General features: G+C 40.4%; 1 protein-coding gene across 10 annotated transcripts in view; it reads right to left on the bottom strand.

Moving 5' to 3' along the window:
* Positions 1-2,415: 2,415 nt before the first annotated feature.
* The window catches only part of RNF125 (ring finger protein 125), a 53,852-nt gene continuing 32,864 nt past the window's right edge, over positions 2,416-23,403 (bottom strand). For 3 of the 10 annotated variants that reach the window (XR_014807826.1, XM_003127888.6, XM_021096214.2), the window contains 2 exons: positions 16,983-17,090; positions 9,505-14,404 (listed from right to left, as the gene is read on the bottom strand). Coding sequence is in view for 7 of the 10 variants with exons in the window: in XM_003127888.6 (XP_003127936.4) it covers positions 14,318-14,404; positions 16,983-17,090 (195 nt within the window). In the remaining 3 variants the exon portion in view is untranslated. Of the gene's footprint in view, positions 2,805-4,894; positions 8,723-9,504; positions 14,405-15,070; positions 15,289-15,567; positions 15,852-16,982; positions 17,091-23,403 lie in introns of those variants that run through there. The other 7 variants (XM_084964418.1, XM_084964419.1, XR_014807823.1 and 4 more) reach the window with 6 other exon arrangements.

Below are 23,403 nucleotides of genomic sequence, written 5' to 3'. Positions count from 1 at the left end.
TAAATAAAATGTCTTTGGGAATGAATAGCATTCTCTAGCTCACTTCATTTCAGTGGTAAAGCTGAGATAATGCTTGTTTGAAACCAGAGGCTTAAAACATATCATCAAGATTTAGTTTCTGGAGTCCCTGTCAGGGCTCAGCGGTAACAAACCTGACTAGTATCCATAGGTTGCAGGTTCGACCCCGGCACATTCAGTGAATTAAGATTCCTGTGTTGCCAGATGCCACTCAGATCCTGGGTTGCTGTGGCTGTGGTGTAACATCTATAGCTCTGATTTGACTCCTAGCCTGGGAACTTCCATATGCCAGGGTGCAGCCCTAAAAAAAAGATAATAAGAAAGAAATAAAGAGATTTAGTTTCTGACTTTCTCTGGGTTGGCTCTGTTTTTCTTGGGTTGACTTTGGCCTCAGGCAAATTCTTCCTTCCTGGTGGTCCCCAAATTCTAAATTATTTGACCTCATGATCAGTGTGAAAAACAACAATGGTGTTGTCCAACCCAAGTTCCTGTGCCTGACTCACAGTGAGAAAAATCAAAAACCAAAAAAAACAAAACATGTGGAACAAAGGTTTTTGTTTTTTGTTTTTGTTTTTTTTGCAAGGGCCAAGCAAAGAGAATAAGCACCTCCAAAAAGCCTTGAATTCCCTTAGGAGTTTCAGGAAGAGTTTTATAGACAAGATATGGGGGGAGGGCTGCAGGGTGTGTTGCTTTCTTCTGATTGGTTGATGGTGAGGTAACAGGGGTGACAGTCCAAGGATCTCAATCATCAGCCTCTGGCTCTGAGCATTCTGAGGTCCATGTGCTTATGCTCAGCTTGAAGTTACCATCCTCCACACTGAGCGAGGGCCTTAGTTTCTGTAGAAAACTCTGAGATATATCGGATTGCCAGGCACGTTCCCCCACACCCCCAAGAGGAACTAGGACCCTGCCTCATCACTGCACTGCACTCTTGTTTTTTCTTTTTTTTTTTTCTTTTTGGCCACACTTAAGGCACGTAGAAGTTCTGGGGCCAGGGATTGAACCTGTGCCACAGCAGTGATCTGAGCCACTGGACTGACAACACCAGATCCTTAACCTGCTGTGATACAAAAGGAACTCCTGCACTTTTGTTTCTTGACTGGCTTTCCTTTGTTTCTGTGTTCCCTCACTTTCCTAATTAGTAACTGAATCTGCCCTTTGGAACTCAAGGAAGGTCTAGGAGAAGGAAGCCTTTCTCCTACAAGCAAGAAATTAGGGGACATAGAAAGGTTATTTTAACCTGGGAGGGCCCCACAGCGTCCTGCTCTGCTTCAACACTGTCCATAAAAAAACCTAGAATTGCCTTCTTTTCCTAAGAGTCCCATCAAAAATCTTATAAGTAGTTCCCATTGTGGCCCAGTGGGTTAAGAACCTGACTAGTATCCGTGAGGATGCAGGTTTGATCCCTGGTGGTGCTCAGTGGGTTAAGGACCTGGCATTGCCACAAGATGCATCATAGGTCATTGATGAGTGTGGGATGTGGCGATGCTGTGGCTGTGGTACAGGCCAGCAGCTGCAGCTCCAATTCGACCCCTAGCCTGGGAACCTCTATATGACACAGGTGCAATCCTGAAAAGACCAAAAAAAAAAAAAAAAATCTTATAAATAGGTGTGGCTAACTCAGACTGGCGACTCAAGTCAATAAATATCTAAGAGAAGGTACAACCAGAGCAACTGGGGGAAAAAAAACCAAGCAAACAATAGTATGTGCTCTAAGCTTCATCAGAAGTCTGGAGACCTATGGATGGAAAAAATAGAAAAAGGGAGGAGCACTGTTCAGTCTCTATACTTAAATATTTTATTTTATTATTGAAACCTCAAAGGCTTCACCAGCAATTGCCTAAATTTCAACAACAATTGTAATTTCCCAAACTGGGTGGCATAAAATTATATATTTGGTATATAAATTGGTATTTGGTTTACCCACACAACAATTTTGTTTGCTTATTGTAGTAAAAAAATATACAAAATTTGGCATTTTAACCATTTTTAACTGTACTGTTCAGTAGCCTTAACTGTATGTACTTTGCTATGCAGTAGGTCTCTAGAACTTTTTCATCTTGCAAAACTGAAACTTCTTTTTTTCTTTTTAGGGCTGCACCCGTGGCATATGGAGGTTCCCAGGCTAGGGGTCTAATTGGAGCCGTAGCTGCCAGCCTACACCACAGCCACAGCAATGCCAGATCTGAGCTGCCTCTGGGACCTACACCACAGCTCATGGCAACACTGGATCCTTAATCCCCTGAGCGAGGCCAGGGATTGAACCGGCAACCTCATGGTTCCTAGTTGGATTCATTTCCGCTGCACCACAGCAGGAACTCCGCAAACCTGAAACTTTTTATCCATAAACAACTCCTCTTTCCCTCCTGCCTCTGTCTCTTGACAACCAGTATTCTATTTTCTTTTTTTTTGGCTGCACCCGCAGTGAAAGTTCTGGGCCAGGGATTGAACAGGCGCTATAGCAGGGACAACACCAGGGCCTTAACCTGCTGTGCCACAAGGGAACTCTTCTATTTTCTGTTTCTAAGAGTTTGACTACATCATGATAATACACGCATTTTTTAATTTTTATTTTTTTGGCACCTCCCTTGGCATGTGGAAGATCCTAGGCCAGGGATCAATTCCAAGCCAGAGCAGTGACCTGAGACATAGCAATGACAATGCTGGATCCTTAAACTACTGAACCATTAGGGAATGCCAAATTTTTTTTTTTTTTTTTTGTCTTTATAGGGCTGCACCTGCGGCATATGGAGGCTCCCAGGCTAGGGGTCGAATTGGAGCTACAGCTGCCAGCCTACACCACAGCCATAGCAATGTCAGATCCAAGCTGTGTCTGTGACCTACACCACAGCTCATGGCAACGCCGGATCCTTAACCCACTGAGCGAGGCCAGGGATCAACCCACAACCTCATGGTTCCTAGTCAGATTGATTTCTGCTGCGCCATGATGGGAACAACCCAATTTTTTTTTTAGTTAGAAAGTTATTGTTTTTCTCTTTAAGGAAGTTTGCTTTTTTTTTTTTTTTTTTTTTGTGAAGAAGAAAAAGCTTTATTGCTTTCCAGGCAAAGGAGGTCATAGCAGGCTAATGTCCTAAATACTGTGACCACCTTTGGGATAGAATAAGAAGTGGTTTTAGAGTCTGGGAGTAGAGAATAGGGCCACAGATAAGGATCAGGGTAGATGCAAGCTTTCCTTCTTCAGAGTTGGTGTTTAGTGGCCCCAGGACTGGTTCTGGTGGCCCTCCTCTCTTGTATTCATTTGTTGGGGGGGTTTTAGTTCTGGTGTCTGGACTTACGGAAGTTCAGGTTCTTTGCATCTCAGGGCACAAAGAATTCAGAGAGAGACCAAGTGATAGGAAAGAAGTAAATTTATTAAGACAGGATGCCTGTGAGAGATACAAGCAGGCAGCCAAAGAAGCCCTAAGGAAGTTTTAAAACCAGAATGCCTCAAGGCTGTAATTTCTGGAGAAGACACTCTTGAAATACTGTCAAAGGTAGTATATATTTTACGTATAAGACATTGGCCTTCTTGTACATATACTAAGAACGTGTCAAAGGGACAAAGTAAAATACACTTTGAGGCGTATCACAATAGATATAAGAACTAAACATTTTCAGACTTCCCGTCGTGACTTGGGGGTGAGGAACCCATGAGGATGTGGGTTCAATCTCTGGCCTTGTTCAGTGGGTTAAGGATCTGGCGTTGCCGTAAACTGTGGTGTAGGTCCCAGATGGGGCTCCAATCTCGAGCTGCTGTCGCTGTGGCGTAGGCCGGCAGTGCAATTCGATCCCTGGCCTGGGAACTTCCATATGCTTCAGGTACGGCCCTAAAAAGACGAAAAAGACCAAAAAAAAAAAAAAAAAAAGAACTAAACATTTTCTTCATTTTATCTGGTTACTTGGATCAATTTTATTTAGTTGCCTAGGTTAACTCTGTAGCAAATTTCTACATTGTATAATCCGGAGCAAGTTTAACTCAGCAATGAAGTTCCTGCTGTGGCACAACAGGTTAAGAACCTGACTGCAGCGTGTGGGTTGCAGTTGTGGCTCGGATTCAATCCCTGACCCAGGAACTTCCATATGCCACGTCTAGTAGTTTGGCTCACTCCATAAGTGTACCTCTAAAGAGAAGAGCTGTATCGGGCTTGAAGACCTTATATAATTATTTATCTTTTGCTTTTTGTGGCAGGGGAGGCCATACCTGCGGCATATGGAGGTTCCCAGGCTAGGGGTCAAATCAGAGCTACAGCTGCCAGCCTAAACCATAGACACAGCAACACAGGATCTGAGCTTCGTCTTTGGCCTATGCTACAGCTCACAGCAACGTCAGAGCCTTAACCCACTGAGCAAGGGCAGGGATCAAACCCAAAACCTAATGGTTCCCAGTCAAAATAGTTTCTGCTGCACCATGACGAGAACTCCAAGATCTTATTTAAAATTTTTTTTGTTTTTGTTTTTTGTTGTTGTTGTTGTTTTGTCTTTTCTAGGACCGCTCCCATGGCATACGGAGATTTCCAGGCTAGGAGTCTAATCAGAGCTGTAGCCTTGGGCCTACACCAGAGCCACAACAACGTGGGATCCGAGCCACGTCTGTGACCTACACCACAGCTCACGGCAATGCCGGATCCTTAACCCACTAAGAAAGGCCAGGGATAGAACCTGCAACCTCGTGGTTCCTAGTTGGATTTGTTAACCACTGCGCCACAACGGGAACTCCATGACCTTATTTTTTAAGAGCATCTTGCCTGTGCCTCTCAAACTATGGTTTATTCATCAGATATTTCTGGCGTGCCTATAGATGAATGGCACTCTGCTAAATTCTGGGGAAGCAATAATGATCAAATTCAGACATAAAAGCTGCTGTTTTAACTATATGTTTGCTCTTCATATAGACTTTATTAGGGGAGAATAATATATTGAGAGGCTAACATGCGTATTTTGATCCACTTGTCAGCCAGTCATTTTTCCATTATGGCTTATCATAGGATATTGAGTATAGTTCCCAGTGCTATACAGTAAAATCTTATTTTATTATTATTTTTTGGTCATGCCCACTGCCTGCAGAAGTTCCCAGGTCAGGGATCAAACCCACAACCACAGCACTGGCAGTGCCGGATTCTGAATTCTTTGAGCCACCAGGGAACTCCAATCTAGTTTATATATAGTAGTGTGTATCTGATAATCCCAAACTCCTAATTTATCCCTCTCTTATTCCCTTTCTACTCTGGTAATCATAAGTTTGTTTTCTGTCTGTGAGTCTGTTTGTTTCTGTTTTGTAGACAAGTTTTTTCTACATTTTAGATGCTATATATAAGTGATATCATACGGTATTTGTCTTTCTTTCACTTTGCTCAAGTGATAATCTCAAGGTCCATCCATGTTGTTGCAGATAGCATTATTTCATTTATTTTTAACAGTCTATGGTATTTTTTACAGTCAGCTAAGCTAAGATATTCACCTGTTGAGTTATTCTTACTAATGAATTAACTCACACACTTTTGCTTGGTTTCATAAAGACTTCTAGCTAGAATGCTAGCATTTTAATGTTTTAAAATTATTCTCATGAACTTTATGTAATAAGAAACAATGTTTTTCATGTCTTTATATCCTTAATAACTATGATGATAGATTAGACAGCAGAAATATTTACCTACCATGTGCCACAATTTTGGATGTTGTCTTAAGATGCACATTAAGATGTTGGGTAAATCAATGGTGAACTTCTATTTTAGAGAGGGGAGACATTCAATAGAAAGGAAAATAAACTAAGCTAATTTACAAATCTAATAGCAGTTAAGAAGAAAGGATAACATACAAAAATGGGGAAATGACTTTGGCTAGAATTATGCAGAAAATCCTTTACCAGAAAATGAAATTTGAGCTGGGAATTGAATGATTAGAAGGCAGCCATGTCAAACTTTGAGGAGAAGTCTTTTCAAACAGAAGGAATAAAAAGTGCCAAGATGCAAGAACCACTTATCTTGGTGCATTTAATTAAGCTAAAAATTGGTGTGGCTGAAATGTAGGGATTAGGGGAAAGAGTAGAGGTGAAATTGGAGAAATAGGCAGGGCTAGGTCACGAAGGACTTTGGAAAGGAATGGAAGGGCATTTCAATTTTTTTCAAGTAATAATGAAAAGCCCTTGGAACATTTTAAGCAGTGGGGAGAGAGAAGGGCATGGTCAGATTTATGCTCTTAAAGATCCCTCTGACTGCTCTATGGATAATGGTCCATAATATCCTAAGTGGAGACAGGGAAGCCAATTAATTGTTCACCGAAGGGATCCAGGAAAGAGATGATGATGGCTTGATTAAAATTGTGATAATGGAGATGGTGAAAAATTGATAGATTTGAACACATTTTGGTATCTTGCTTATTATGCATCCATCAGAATTTCAGACATTCTGGATTTCTCATTGTGGCTTGGTGGGTTAAGATCCCTGGCCTCAATCAGTGGGTTAAAGGATCCGGCATTGCTGTGAGTTGTGGTGTAGGTCGCAGATGCAGCTTGGATCCTACATTGCTGTGGCTGTGGTGTAGGCTGACAGCTGCAGCTCCAGTTTGAGCCCTAGCCTAGCAACTTCCATATGCTGCAGGTGCAGCTGAATGAAAAAAAAAAAAAAAAAATTTCAGACATTCTAATTCTGTACATTTTGGGAAGGCCAAAAAAAAATGCAGTTATACCAAGTAACCCAAATGGTTCTGATGAAGGTACACAAGAAGTATCCTGAGGAATTCTCATGGCCTAGCAGGTTAAGGATCTAACATTGTCACAAGCCACAGGAATGGCCAAAAAAAAAAAAAAGTATACTGAGAAAATACAGTTAGAACATACTTAGAATGCATTCAGACTAAGAAAAAAAGAGAAGTTATTGTTTTATGTTTGAGAGACAGGTTTTTACTTGATAAAATGATCCAAATTTTGAGTGAAATTAATCAAAAAATTACCAATGCAAAAATAATTATCACTTCATGTTTCTAAAAAAAATCAGTCTCATTTTGACTTTTTTTTTTTGGCCTTTTGGCTATTTCTTTGGGCCGCTCCCGCGGCATATGGAGGTTCCCAGGCTAGGGGTCTAATCGGAGCTGTAGCCACTGGCCTACGCCAGAGCCACAGCAACGCAGGATCCGAGCCACGTCTGCAACCTACACCACAGCTCACGGCAACGCCGGCTCGTTAACCCACTGAGCAAGAGCAGGGACCGAACCCGCAACCTCTTGGTTCCTAGTCGGATTCGTTAACCACTGCGCCACGAGGGGAACTCCTCATTTTGACTTTTTGCCCCTCCTTTTCACAGATGTTTTTAAGACATTTCCCCTGTGGGCTTCTACTTCTTTGTCAGCTCTTCTTGGCTTGTACCTCCATGGTTGGCATTGATATTATTTCCCAACAGCCAGTTCTCTTCTATCTGAGACTGCACATCTTCAACGCCTTGAAATTGCATGTGGCTATGCCTTGCATGGCAAATGAAATGAGTGGAAATGACCTGTGTAACCAACTCTCCAGTCCATTGCGGTGCAAGGTAACCTGGGGAGGCACATAGTGATACACAAATGCCGTGAGATTAGAACAAACTGGAACTGGAGTTCCCACTGTGGCACAATAGGAGCCCCAGTGTCTCCTTTGACCCCTGGACCAGCACACGGGGTTAAGGATCTGGTGTTGCCACAGCTACAGCTGCAGCATAGGTCACCAATGTGGCTCGGATCTCATCTCTTGCCTGGGAACTCCATATGCCTCGGGGTGGCCAAAAAAGAAAAAAACAAAAACAAACAAACAAAAAAGAACAAGCTGGAATTCTGAGACTGGAGAACAGCTGCCTGGAGAATAGGTAGGATTTGTAGTAGACCTGGGCAAGACCTGGGTATTTGAGGACTGTGTATAATTGAAGCATGAAAGTCTATCTTGACCTATCTCTCCCTGTGTTTTATCTTCATCGGGCCTTTTGTTTTTGTGTTTTGGCCACACTTGCAGCATGTGGAAGTTCCCTGTCCAGGTACTAAACTTGAGCCACAGCAGCAACCCAGGCAGCTACAGTGACAATGCCAGATACTTAACCCACTGTGCCAAAAGGATCTCCTCATTGGGCCTTATAAATGGATGCTTTGGGGCAATGACTAGCCCTAATCAAGACCAGTGTATGGCCTATGAAGCTGGCAGAATTAAAATACCAGATGACTTTCCAGCCATAAAATAAAAACTTAAATATTTCTTTTATTTCTTTTGGCTGCATCCATGCTATGAAGAAGTTCGCAGGCTAGGGATAGAACCTGTGTCATAGCAGTGATAATGCCAGATCCTTAACCTGCTAGGCTTAAAATTTTTTTTTTTCTTTTTCAGGCCACACCACGGCATACGGAAGTTCCCAGACTAGGGGTAGAATCAGAGGTGCAGCTGCCAGCCTATGCCACAGCCACAGGAACACCAGATCCTTAACCCACTGATCGAGGCCAGGGATTGCCCGTATCCTCATAGATACTAGTCAGGTTCTTAACCTGCTGATCCACAATAGGAATTCCACAAAACTTAAAATATTTCTTAGTCTCAAGGATCAAAATGGGTGTCAACCTGTCATAATTTACCTCATTCACTTCAATAACTGTAACCTAAGTGATAAAGGAAGTCTTCCCTTGGAGTTTCCTGGATCTGTCATTGTCACTTCTGTGGCAGGGATTCAACCATTGTCCCAGGAGCTTCTGCATGCTGCAGGCGAGAGCAGGAAAAAAAAGGGTAAGACTTCCCACACCATTCTGGATTCCTTTTTTTTTTTTTTGGTCCTTTTAGGGCTGCACCTGCAGCACATGGAGATTCCCAGGCTAGGCATCAAATTGGAGCTGCAGCCACAGTAATGCCAGATCCTTAACCCACTGAGCAAGGCCAGGATCAAACCCTTGTCCTCATGGATACTAGTTGGGTTCATTACTGCTGAGCCACGATGTGGGTTCCCTCTTTTAGGATGTCACTCAACAAATAATTATCAGAGGTCATGCCATTAACACCTGTACTCTGGCCTGGCCTCTTCTTGTGAAAGATCCAAAAAACTTTCGTGTTTTAGCATATTCTAAACTGAAGTACGAAGTTTGGCTTCAGCCACCCAAACTTCGTATCTATTAAGCAGGGTATAAGATACACAAAGTTCATCTTCATCTTACCTTTGAAATTTCGATGGAGTCCCTTGGAAGCAGACGGATAATAACTCCATGGTGCTCAGCATTACCTTGACTTAAATGGGGGTTTCTAAACCTCATCACAATTGACATTCTGGGCAAGGCAGTTCTTTGTTGTGAGTGGCTGTCCTGTGCATTGTAGAATGTTGGGTAGCACCCCTGGCCTTGACCCACCTCCCTGGGCAACAGCACATCCCAGTTATGGCAACCTACATTGTCAAATGTCCTCTGGGAGGCAAAATTGTCCCCACTTGAGAACTCCTGGCCTCAATAAAGTTATTTTTTTTGTGATCGATATTGTTGAAAAAGCACATCAGGTTTAAAAGCATAAAAAGCATATTTAATGTAAAAAATTATCAAGATCCATACTTAACAACACACACAGTAGATCTTTTAATGAAAGCAATGGTCCTGCCATTCTTTATTTCTCACAATACATATTTACAGAAGAAAAGAATTGTACATTTTAAATTCTGATCATTATACAGAATTATTTTTTGTAGTTGAATAATTAAAGGATGAATCTCTTAGTGACTTTTTTTTTGCTTTTTAGGGCTACACCCATGGCATATGGCAGTTCCCAGGCTAGGGGTCAAATCAGAGCTGTAGCTGCCAGCTTATGCCACAGCCACAGCAACCCAGGATCTGAGCTGTGTCTGTGACCTACACCACAGCTCACGGCAACGCTGGATCCTTAACCCACTGAGCAAGGTCAGGGATCGAACCTGCATCCTCGTGGATGCTAGTCAGATTCCTTGACCACTGAGCCATGATGAGAATTCCTCTTAGTGACTTTTTAAGAAAACTGCAATGCTGGAAGGACTAATTATATGTTAAACATTCAATAACTGGCGTAAGCTCACTTCAAAACAAAAGACACTTAGCACCCAGTAAATGTAATAAAGCAACATCATTAGAGCCAGGTTCTTTTAGGAGATCTGACCTGGACCTGTCTTTACCATAGATTGGCAATCCAATTTTTCCACCTACATTTTAGAAACTTGGGTGAAAAACTGTGTAAAGGGATTTTAAAGGATTAGAAGAACTTAGCTGTCAAAGAGTAATATGTGAATTAGTTTTTCACTCCTAAGTTCTTGAAAAAGTGGTATTTTGAGGAGCTAAAAAAAAAAAGGAGCGAAACTTTTTTGTTATTAGTCATCAGCTTCAGATATGGGTTTCTTTCTTTCTTTCTTCCTTTTTTTTTTTTTTTTTTTGCCACACCTGCAGCATATGGAAATTCCGGGGCCAGGGATCCAATCTGCGCTACAGCAGTGACCCGAGCTGCTGCAGTGACAACGCCAGATCCATAACCTGCTCAATCACCAGGGAACTCCATATTTCCATTTTTTCAGAACAGTATATCATAAATTCATTTTAATAAAAAGTTAAAGGCACAGTAAACAATTAACAATAGTTGCACTTCATTATTTTAGAACTCAAAATTCAAAAGGCAAAATAATTCAGGCAGCCAGCACCTAATTTGTCCTGTAAGGGGCAAAATTATCATGAGAGGAGTCCACTGACAGAATACAGAATTGCTGCACTGAGGTTAATAGAGGCAGGTCACTTAAAGCTTTATTCAAAGTATAGCTTTTAAAAAATTTATTTTCTGGACAGTGAGTACTAATACTCAGAAATACATTATTTTATTTTTCAGGTTCTAGATTTCCAATCTAACGGTTACCTCTGAAAAGTTTCCTCTCCTTTTGCCCTTGTTGTCCAATAGGTTTCTCCTTATTAGAAAATCCAGCCAAATTGCAGGGAGAGAGGTGAAATTAAACATCTGTTGTTACCTGTTAGCAGCTGTGAAAAGCAAGCTTGAAGACAGTATCTAAAAGGGAGGAAATAAGGCCTTCTGGATTTCATCCAGCTTTAGGTTTTTCTAGCCACCCTGTAATGGATGACAGAATAGTAAGCAAGTCTTTTAAGTAATGGATAATTTATTCTAGAAAATTTGGGGGTACATGATTATGACTACATTTATGTATAAGAGAAAAAGAAGTTTATAAACAATTATAATTAAGCTAACTATATATAAAATAGATAAGTCAAAAGGACCTACTGTATAACACAGGGACATCTACTCAATATTTGTAATGACCTATACAGGAAAAGAATCTGAAAAAGAATAGATATATGTATAACCAAATCACTGCTGTACACCTGAAACTAACACAACATTATAAACCAACTATACACCAATTTAAAAAGAAGAAGAGGAAGCAGCTAACCACAACCAAATGACATTTTGTTTTCAGGAATTGAAATCATTACTCTTCATAGCTTCTTTGCTTGCTTTCAAGATGGAAATATTATTCTATGTCTTGGACTCTTCTTTAAGAGCCAGATATGAAAAACAGTCATCAATTAAAGAGTGATAGCAAGCACTGAATGTACACTTACTTGAAGAACTAAGACTAAATTGGTGAAGGGAAAGGAGAGAGTATTGAAGTTCCTACTGTGTCGAGGTGGGTTAAGGATCTGGTGATATCACAGCTGTGATGTGATGATTTGATCCCTGGTCCGGGAACTTCCATGTGCCATGCTTATGGCCATTTAAAAAAAAGAAGAAGGGAGAGAGTATTATATGTCATGCCAACATGTTCTGAAAATGTTATAGTACAGCTTAAAAAAATAGAAAGAGATTGGAAAGAACCAAAGAAAAACATTTTTTGGGGGGGTGGGCACACCTAAGGCATATGGAAGTTCCTGGGTTAGGGCACAAATCAGACCTGCAGCTGCAGGCCTACGCCACAGCCATAGTAACAGTGGACCTGAGCCACGTCTGCAACCTATACCACAGCTCACAGCAACATTGGATCCTTAACCCACTGAGTGAAGCCAGGGATAGAACTAGCATCGTCACAGACACTATGTTGGGTTCTTAACCCGTTAAGCCATAACAGGAACTCCTAAAAAGCATTTTTAATTGTTCCAGTTATCGTATTGGTGGCGGTTGTATTAGTACTATTATTCTGAGATTGCTGCATTTGTAAGGCAGATGAAGGAAACGAGTAATTGTGGGATACTCCTATCTCCTTGAAAACCAGGATTCTCAGTATAGAAAAATAAAAGACACAGATATAGTAGAAAAGATTAGACAAATACCCCGTAGTACTCAATTTGGGTTGGAAGTATCAAAATAAACTCATAAATTGTTTTACCTTAAAAAAAAAAGAAAAATATTATTTCCTAGCTCTCCTCTAGAAACAATGACCAATCTAACTGCAATGAACTTAACAGCCCCAATTATGCTTTTGAAGCATTATTTCTCACTGAAAGTAATCAGGCTTCTTAGAAAAATGGCTGACTTCAGGACTGGGGCAGGAAACATACAAGTTGAGCCTGGAATACCTTGTCATCTGAGACTACATGGAAGCTATTAAAGACTGCTGGAGTAGTGCCAAAAGGACTCAGAGCCAACTTGATAAGGCTCCCAATGATCAAAGATAGGACAATTTGATCTTTAATAACGTAGTACTCAAAATGGAATAAAGCCTATGTTTGACCCCATGAGCTCACGATACTTTTAGAAAAGGGGGAAATCTATAGAGGACGATAAAAAACAAGTTTGTCTGGAAAATTGGTGAATAAAGGGGAAAATTCAAGTATTTATTTTTCCCTTCCTATATGAACATGACCACTGGTTAACCAAATGGTAGATGCAGGGAAATACCTCTTTATAAAAAGGTCCCAACTAATAAATGAAAAATAAATGATAGAATATTCTCCAACCCACAACAAATCAATGGATCTAGGCATTGAGTATCAGTTTCAGCTGATGTCACAAAAAGAGAGAATTGGACATTCTGTGCCCTCTAATGAAAGAAGACACCATGACCTACAGTCTGTGCAGAAGGCTGAACCTGAGTCTGCTCAAACCTCTGGATCCATGTCACTATCCAGAGGATAGAATAACATGCTAAATTGTGCCATGAGTATGCAATTAACAAAATACAGACAGTGGGGAATTTCTAAGACCAGGTAAAATTTAAGGAAAAGAAAGAAGGAGGAATCTATAGATTAAAAAGAGACATAAAAGATCTATCTAATAAAGCAATTTTAAATAGATAAGATTACAAGCTAGTGTGTAGAGATTTTAATAAGAAAGAAAGATTTTAAATAAGAAAGAAAATACAAGGAAGGGAGTACCACTGAAATCCATGTAGTGGTTACTTTTGTGGAGCTGAGGAAGAGGGTTAACTGTGACAGAACACACACACACAGAGGACATCCCAGGTTGGTGACAGAGTTCTAAAAGAATGTTTCCTTATAATAATGTAATGAGCTATACCGTTTTTGTTTGGTTTTTAATATTTGTTAATTTTATAATTTTTCTAAGAGAAGAAAATTAAAAAAAAAAAATCAAAGCCCTTAGGGTTTCCCACCAAAAATTATAGATGTGCATACTTCTACTCTAAATATCAGCAGATGGTTGGTAAGAAGTTGCCTGTGTAAAGAAATATTTCTAAATGATAAGCTACAAATATTTGAAAAATATAATATTAAATTCTTATGTGTGTATAGTTATAAAAAGTCAAAGAGCTAAGTGTGAGTATACATTCCCAACATGAAATTTACTTTGCTACAGTATTATACAATTTGGTTAAATGGATGTGTTGACTTCCAAAATCTTCCTTTCCTACTATGATACAAGGTTATTCATGTTATTCTATTAGCGATTAGATCATGAGCCCTGAAACAGATTTCATATTTCCTTGAATGTCTACACTTTATTTCACTCTCCATCTTTTTATATAGAACAAAGATTAGTTATCTTGCCCAACTATGAGGGCAGTTATCATGGCTGCATTACACACAATGTCATCTAATTTGCAAATAAAGATGCTTCACCCACAACCAGCTTTATGGTCTCTTTCATATATTAATGGCTGATGGAGACTATTTTCTGCTATTAAGTGTCTAAGAAACTCAAAAATGTAAAACAGACCTAAACTGTCAAAATGAAAGCAGTTTAAAAAAGCAATATAACAATAAACATGACAAACATATAATTACGTTGCACACTTTTTAGCCCATTAAACATTAAGAGTTTCCCTCCAATTCTTCAAGCAGCAGCTTAAAAAAACGGTGCAATTGTATAGCCTCCTTCCCTTTCCTTTTAATAAAATTATGTGGTGTTCGAGTGATTCACATATTCCAGAAGTGACCGGTCTAAGACCCTCTGGATAAGAGCTTCCTCAATTATATTAAAATCCTATAATAAAAAAATAATTAGAAACATACAGTCAAAGATGACAGTTTTCAGAAACTGGAGGATAGGGGTTACATCAATGCTGTGTTTTGTAAAATAAAGCTCTGAGTTTTGTGACCTCCCAAGTTTCCACAAAAACTCATAGAATCCAGCACTTTCACTCTGAAGCTTGTGCATTTTCTATTTCATTTTAGTGCCTATCAACTAACTAGCAATTGTCAAAAGTTTTTTTTTTTTTTGCTATTTCTTGGGCCGCTCCCGTGGCATATGGAGGTTCCCAGGCTAGGGGTCGAATCGGAGCTGTAGCCACTGGCCTACGCCAGAGCCACAGCAACTCGGGATCTGAGCCGCGTCTGCAACCTACACTACAGCTCACGGCAACGCCGGATCATCAACCCACTGAGCAAGGGCAGGGCCCGAACCTGCAACCTCATGGTTCCTAGTCGGATTCGCTAACCACTGCGCCACGACGGGAACTCCAGGAACTTAAAAGTTTTTTTTCCTCTCTCTCTCCCTCCCCCCCCCCCACCGCTTTTTTTAGGGTCACACCTGTGGCATATGGAAGTTCCCAGACTAGAGGTCTAATCAGAGCTGTTGCTGCCAGCCTACACCACAGCCACAGCAACGCCAGATCCGAGAGCGTCTGCAACCTACACCACAGCTCACGGCAATGCCGGATCCTTAACCCACTGAGCGAGGCTAGGGATCGAACCCACTGAGCCATAAAGGGAATTCCTTTAAGTTTTTAAAAAATATGATCTCTTAGTTTTTAGTTAACATCACAAACCCTGGTCAGAGTGCTAGCCTCCACATAAGCCTGTAATATGGAATAAAGCTAGGACATTCTGACAGAATTTACCAATCCCAGCAATACTGAATATCCAGTTCTGAAAAAAAAAAAAAAAAAAGTTGAAAACAAAACTCTCTTTCTCATTGCCTCCTTAGATCGAAACAGAATTGAAAACTTCATGTCAGCACATTCTATAAGGAAAACAAAAACAATCAAGAGCCCCATCCCCTGCAACTTATTTCCTCTTTGCCAATAAACGAAAAAATAAAATAAAATCTTTATTGGAAGTCCACTCTAAAACATAAAAGCAAATAAATAACCCCCAAAGGAAAGCCATAAAGCACAGCAGAGCACAAGATCTGGACTCAACACCAGGTTGTTCTGAAGCAATTTATTAACCTTTGAGAGTCAGATATTTCATAACTAAGTGAGGATAATAAAATAGTACTCAATTTACGGAAGTTGCTGCAAGGAATAAAATGAGATAATCTGAATAAAGTGCCTAGCAGAGTACTTCCTAGATTAAGAAACAAGAAATCAAAACAAAGAACACTGTTTCAAATTGACTTCCTCATCCAAGAACATGGTTTTGAGTGGGTGGAAAGACTTCTCATCAAAGTGGCTTCATCCTGACCAGTCCGGAATCATACTCTGTAAGATCTTGAGAAGGGACTGCACATGAATAGCCAGAACAGGTATGGAATCAACCTGGCTTTTAGAATGTCTTATGGAGCTAAGATAAAGAGGTACCCCTATGTGTTGTAAAAATGAGAACATGTGGACCAGAAGAAGGAGGCTCTGTTGGAGGCTTGTGTGCCTTAGTGGCCAGAAAAGACTTGACGGAGAGACGTAGGGAGTTCCTACTGTGGTTCAGCAGGCTAAGAACCTGACTAGCATCCATGAGGATTCGGGTTCCATTCCTGTCCTTGCTCAGTGGGTAAAGGATTTGGTGTTGCCATGAGCTGAGGTGTAGGTCACAGACGCGGCAGCTGCAGCTCTGATTTGACCCCTCGCCTGGGAACTTCCATATGCTGCAAGTGTGGCCCTAAAAAGAAAAGAAATGGAAAAAAAAAAAAAAAAGGAGTTCTCATTGTGGCTCAACAATTACAAACCTGACTAGGATCCATGAGGACATGGGTTTAATCCCTGCCCCCAATCAGTGGGTTAAAGATCCGGCGTTGCTGTGAGTTGCAGTCTAAGTTGTAGATGTGGCTGGCAGCTGCAAGCTCTGATTTGATTCCTAGCCTGGGAACTTCCATATGCTGCAGATGAGGCCCTAAAAAGGGAAAAGGAAAAAAAAAACAAACAAAAAAACTATATAGCCCATGTGTCTCACTACACTGATAGTGTCGTATCTGTTATTAGCCATTCAATGTATTATAAAATGAATGCAAATTCTCTGAGCCATTTCATTAGTGATATGGTTTCCCCTCAGCTATGTAGGTTTTTAACCTCATAAAAATTATAACTATATATAGGGAGGCACTAGAGTAGAAATTAAAATAATTTGAAAGCGAAATCTGGGACTTTATACAATGGCTGTACAATGGCTTTACAATGGCTAATATCACAAAGAAAATGATTTTGTCCAAGGCAAGTAACTACTTCAGTATTAACAGTCAATTTATAAAAATACTGTGCTTTATGATTTCCTACTTAACTATAATATTTAACATTTCACAGCTACATGTAATTTTTTCCTCTATAATCTTATTCACTTGGATTAAGAAAGGTAAGCTTATTTAACATATAGCATAAAAACATAATGAAAAAGTAAGAAAATATACTTACTATGAAATCATCATAAAACAAAGTGTGATTGACTTGCAAATGTCTTATTAAGCTGCCAGTGAAGCTGCCTGGATTCTCATTAGGTATTAAACGGCAAAGTGGACAGAACTGGAAATAAACAAGATCAGAGTTCAAGAAAGAATTTTAAATAATCATTAATATCAGAATTAAAAAATTAAATAACTTTAACAAGATGAATTTTAATTTTATGCAGCTACTAGCCATATTTGGCATTATGTTTTATTTATTTATTTATTTTTTTGTCTTTTTGCTATTTCTTGGGCCGATCCCTCGGCATATGGAGGTTCCCAGGCTAGGGGTCTAATCAGAACTGCAGCCACCGGCCCATGCCAGAGCCACAGCAATGCAGGATCCCAGCCGCGTCTGCAACCTACACCACAGCTCACGGCTACGCCGGATTGTCAACCCACTGAGCAAGGGCAGGGACCGAACCCGCAACCTCATGGTTCCTAGTCGGATTCGTTAACCACTGCACCACGACGGGAACTCCTATGTTTTATTTTTAAATTTTAAAAATTTTGTCCACACCCAAGGCATGTGGGAAGTTCCTGGGCCAGGGATCAAACCTGCACGACAGCAATGAACTGAGCCACAGCATTGACAACACCAGACCCTTAAGCTACCAGGTCACTAGGGAACTCCAGCATTATGTTTCAGAATTGCATAAATATTAACACAACATAAATAAATAAAACTACATTTATTTCTTCATCTGTATTTCTCATATAAGAGTATGGCTATTTAGGAAGTTCCTGTGTGGCATAATGGGTTAAGAATCTGGTGTTGCTGCAGCTGTGGCACAGGTGGCAACTCTGGCACAGGTTTGATCCTAGCCTGGGAACTTCCACATGCTGTGGATGCAGCCAAAAAAAAGAGTATGGCAATTTGCTTCATATTTATTAGCTAATATTACAGTTAAATGTACAATAATTTACTTCATTAGTTACCTACCTCTTGGACTTCTGGAATACTTAAGTCTTCTTTGTATGTGAATATTTTGTTACTATAAATTACATTACCTATATTATTTACTTTTGTGGGGATTATTTTCCTAGGATAAATGACCATAAATAGAGATGAGAAAGTCAAGTTATGAACATTCATGGCTCATAGTATACACTGCTCTATAGCTCTGGGTTTGGTTTTTTTTTTTTTTTTTTTTTTGTCTTTTTAGAGCTGCATCCATCGCATACGGAGGTTCCCGTGCTAGGAGCTGAATCAGAGCTACAGCCGCTGGCCTATACCACAGCCATAGCAACGCCAGATCTGAGCTTCGTCTTCAGTCTATATCACAGCTCACGGCAATACCGGATCCTTAACCCACTGATCCAGGCCGGAGATCAAACCTGCATTCTCTACGGCATTGCCGTGAGCTGTGGTGTAGGTCGCAGACGTGGCTCGGATCCCGTGTTGCCATGGCTCTGGTGTAGGCCAGTGGCTACAGCTCCGATTTGACCCCTAGCCTTGGAACCTCCATATGCCGCTGAAGCGGCTCCAGAAAAGGCAAAAAGACAAAAACAAAACAAAACAAAACAAAAAAACCTGCATCCTCATGGATACCAGTCAGATTCATTTCCGCTGAGCAACAACGGAAACTCCTGCTCTAGAGTTTTATATTGCCACCAGCAATATAGATTTTAACACACCAGCATCAGGTATTGGTATTTATACATATTTTCCTATTTTAGTAGCCATTAATGGCTTTCTAAAATAAACCAAAAAACAAAAACTCTTCATTTTGAAATATTTATAAACGCACATAAAATTGCAAAAAGAATGCAGAGAAGTACCATGTCGCCATCACCCAGCTTCCCCGAATGGTAACTTCTGAATAACTACGGTGCTTTACCGAAAGGGGAAAATTGTCAATTAACTACACAATACTTGACTTCGATTTCACCAGTTTTTGTGTGAACTCATATTTTGTAGTGTCTGTATTTATAGTTCTATGAAATTTTACCACATAAACACAATGAAAAATCAGAACTGTTCCATGACTGCAAAGAATTCCCCTGTGCTACCCCTTAACTTTCTCTTCTCTCCCGAACAGTGGCAACCATTGATCTGTTCTCCAGAAATTTTAAAATTCAATTTTTTGTTTCACCGAGCATAATGGCCTTGGGATTCATTTAAATAGTTGTGAGTATCAGTATTTCCTTCCTTTTTCCCGTTGAGTAGTATTCCATGGTATGGAAGTACCACAGTTTATCCATTTAATTCTGAAGGACAGTTGTTTTGGGCTGTTAAAAATAAAAGCTGCAATGAACATCTGTGTATGGATGTTTTGCATAAATGTGTTTTCATTTCTCTAGGATAAATTTCCAGGAGTGTGATTGTTGAGTCATATGGTTAATGTTATAATTAATTTTGTAAAAAAAAATGCCAAACTATTTTTCAGAATAACTGTACCCACAAGCAATATGTGAATTATCTGGTTTTTTTCCTCATTCTCACCAGGAATTGGTACCATCAACCTTTTTTTAAATTTCAGTCATTTTACAGGGATGTAGTGGCATCTTTTGTAGTTTTAAGTTGTATTTCCCAAACGGCTGATATAAATGACTCTTTTTATAGATACTACTTTATTATGTCTTAACATAGGGTTTTTTAAAAGATTCTACTTTTTCATGCATTATTATTATTATTTTTTTCATTTTACAGCTGCATTTGCAGCGTAATGGAAGTTCCTGGGCCAGGGGTTAAATCGGAGCAAAGCTGTGACCTACACTGCAGCTGTGGCAACACTGGATCCTTTAACCCACTGCACCACACCAGGTATTGAACCTGTGCCTCTGCAGCGACCTGAACCATTGTAGTTTGATTCTTAACCCATTGTGCTACAACAGGAACTCCCATGTTTTTATTTTTAAAACTACGAAATGCAGAATTATTACTGAATGCAAGGTATGTGTTATGTGATAAATGATGTGGTATTTTCAATTGATCCTCACAACAACCCAGGGAATTACTATCATTATTTCGTCGATGAATCCAATTGCAGAAAAGAATTAGCTTAAACTTATAGTATTGTAAGTATCAGAGTGGAATCTAATGTCTGATCTAGACAATCCAATGTTTTTTTATTTTAACAGTATCTAATTTAACAGTAACAGATATTAACAGTATCTAATTTAGATGATGTTTCCCTTCCCTTTCCTTTTTTTTTTTTTTTTTTGGCTGCATCTGTGGCATGTGGAAGTGACCAGCTAGGGATAGAGCCCATGCCACAGCAGTGACTCAAACTGCTGCAGTGACAAAGCTGATCCTTAACCCAATGTGCCACAAGGAAACTCCAATGACGTTTCTCTTTATTTTTTATTTATTAATTTCTTTAGCTTTTTAGGGCCACTTCCACGGCATATGGAGGTTCCAGGTTAGGGGTCCAATCGGAGCTGTAGCCACAGGCCTACGCCAGAGCCACAGCAACTTGGGATCCAAGCTGTGTCTGTGACCTACATCACAACTCACCACCAAATGCCCTCTTCTGTGAAAGGGAGATGCCATCACCACCTTATAGTTGTGATGTTTACAGATAATGTCCTTAAATGTGCTGGGTACATATTAGGCATTTAATAAATGCCATACATTTACTACTGTTTGATCTCTGTTCTTGAAATGCTGGGTCTCCCTAAGGGAAGAAACTACATGTGTCCTGTTAACTTTTGCCTTCCCGGTACCTGGAAAATAGTTTTCGGTTTCATCTCAGCCTCTCACTGACTTAACAATTAATCAATCTTCACCTGTAAAATAAGAATTATCTCTATTTTGCAGGGCTACTGGTAGATTTAAAATAATATCTCATTTAACATTTTGAAGCTCAGTCACTTATATTCCCTCCATCCTTGGCACACATAACAAATGGCTATTATTCTTATCACTTAAGCAGATACTTTCTTTTTTTTTTTCTGGCACCTGTGGCATACGGAAGTTCCCGGGCTAGGGGCCGAATTGGAGTTGCAGTTGCTGGTCTACGCCACAGCCACAGCAATACTGGATCCAAGTGGCAACTGCAGCCTATGCCAAAGCTTGTGCAGTGGTGGATCCTTAACCCACTGAGCCAGGGCAGGGATCCACCCCACATCCTCATGGGCACTAATGTTGCATTCTTAACCCACTGACCCTCAACAGGAACTCCTTAAACAGATACATTCAATACAGCATAGCAAGTATATTCAAAATCTGATTAGACAGCTGTTCATGACTGAAAAAGGAACCATTAGTTTTTTTTTTCCAGGAAGCCAGGAAAGGATTCAGCAGAGTTTCTGGTAACTGAATTTTGAGTATTGAAGAATGAGGCAGGGGAGGAGCATCACAGGCAGAGGAAGCAACATAGAAAAAGCAAAAAATCCTAAAAGAACAGGGCCTGCTTAGGCAATGGGAAAAGCTAGTGAAGCTGGAGATAGGGCACGCTGGGGGGAGTGGTTGGAGAAGAGTCTGGAATGGTAAATTGGGACCAGTTCTTCTCAAATATACTCATCTGAGGACTGTCCCAAAGTCAAGAGCCAGAGGTACAGAGAAGACTAAGCCCTGGTCCCACAATTAAGGAGCTTTGAGTCTAGTGGCCGAGAAAGATACAGAAAACCTGGACTTTTTTTTTTTGCCGCCATACTCTTGGCTTGAGAACGTTCCTGGGCCAGGGATTGAACTTTCGCCACGATTTCGGCTTGCACCATAGTTGAGGCAATGCTGGATCCATAACCCTCTGGGAACGTGAACTTGCAAGACAAGTAGTTTTTGTTTTTCAGTCTGAAGTTAATAGGGAATTAGTGGAGGATTCAGCTTTTATTTGATTGATTGTCTTTTTAGGGCCGTACCCGAGGCACATGGAAGTTCCCAGGCTAGGGGTTGACGCAGGATCCAAGCTGCATCTGCAACCTACACCACAGCTCACAGCAATGCCGGATCCTTAACCACTGAGTGAGGGTAGGGATCAAACTCGCATCCTCATGGATACTAGTCAGATTCGTTTCAGCTGTGCCACAATGGGAACGCCCGAGGCTTCGGCTTTTAGATATACAGAAAACATAATGGTGTGACTAAAGACACTGCAAAACAATGAGCCAGTGTCTACATTACTCCAAAAATTTCTTCTGTTTCTTAACCTGAGGAAGGAGAGGGTAAGAATCAGAAAGAGAAAGATAGGAATTCCTGTTGTGGCACATCAGAAATGAATCCAACTAGTAACCATGAGGTTTGGGGTTCAATCCCTAGCCTCGCTCAGTGTGTTAAGGATCCAGCATTGCTGTGAGCTGTGGTGTAGGTCATAGATGTGGCTGGAGGCTATCACTATGGCATATCGGTAGCTATAGCTCCTATTCGACCCCTAGCCTGGGAAGCTCCATATGCCATGCGTATGGCCCTAAAAACCATTAAAAAAAAAAAAAAAAAAAAGAGAGAGAGAGAGAGAAACTGATTGATCATTATCTAAGTACCTAAATGTTCATCTACTCCCTAAGCTTGCCAATTTCCTGATGTCAGCTCATCCTTTAATATATGTCTTTATTCAAATATACTCCCAGGCCATATTGCTCATATTAAGAGCCAACAATTGTACAGTGTACCTTCAAAAGATGTTGGCCTCATCTCAGTGGGGACTTTACCTGATGGTGAACACAACAGGTAAATAACAGCCACTATAGAAGAAGCTACCACCAACTTCAGTCCTCTGGAATGTCTGTTACAATGGACACCCAGCTCTATCTGTGGTTTAGGTTAACCTCCACAGCAACTCTGCCAATTACAGAACACTTTCTATATGATAGCAAATGTCATTAGAAAAGAAATGTAATATACCTGAATCCAATACCAAAAGAAAAGAGACATGAACTGAAAATAATTACAGGCAAATACGTATCCAAAATTAAGGTACCAGACTGCACATCTAATTTAATAGGAATTTGGAAGCAAATCTAATGAAATTTGTTCTTCCTTCCAAAACATTTATGCATATACACTTTCACTGCCCAGGCAAGCCTCAGATATTCTGAAAACAAACCCATGGAAATAAACTGCTATAGGGACAATGCCTCAGGCTTTTATCAACATAATTTTGGTTGAAGTCCTGTCCCTTCCCATAAGGAATGAATCTCAGGAGCAAAAGGCAGAAAATAAGACTACCTTTGAAACTGGGGAAACTGGGTGAATGGAATTATGTCTGTCTCTCTCTTCCTTCCTTCCTTCCTTCCTTCCTTCCTTCCTTTCTTTCTTCCTTTTGGCTGAGCCTGTGACATGTGGAAGTTCCTGGGCCAGGGATCCAACCCATGCCACAGCAGCTACCTGAGCCACTTCAGTGACAATAGATCCTTAACCCATTGTGCCACAAGAGAATTACTAGTTTTCCTGTGATATCCTATTTTTCATATCACTACATCTTAACTATGTGCTAGGTTCTCTGCCAGGA

This window comes from Sus scrofa, chromosome 6 (assembly GCF_054392235.1).
Source record: "Sus scrofa isolate SSC_HxYL_T2T_F1_AM1 chromosome 6, Sscrofa_HxYL_maternal_Yorkshire_Landrace_v2.0, whole genome shotgun sequence".
Classification (NCBI taxonomy): domain Eukaryota; kingdom Metazoa; phylum Chordata; class Mammalia; order Artiodactyla; family Suidae; genus Sus; species Sus scrofa.
Note: the sequence above shows the minus strand (reverse complement) of the source record. Positions and strands in the feature narration are given on the sequence as shown.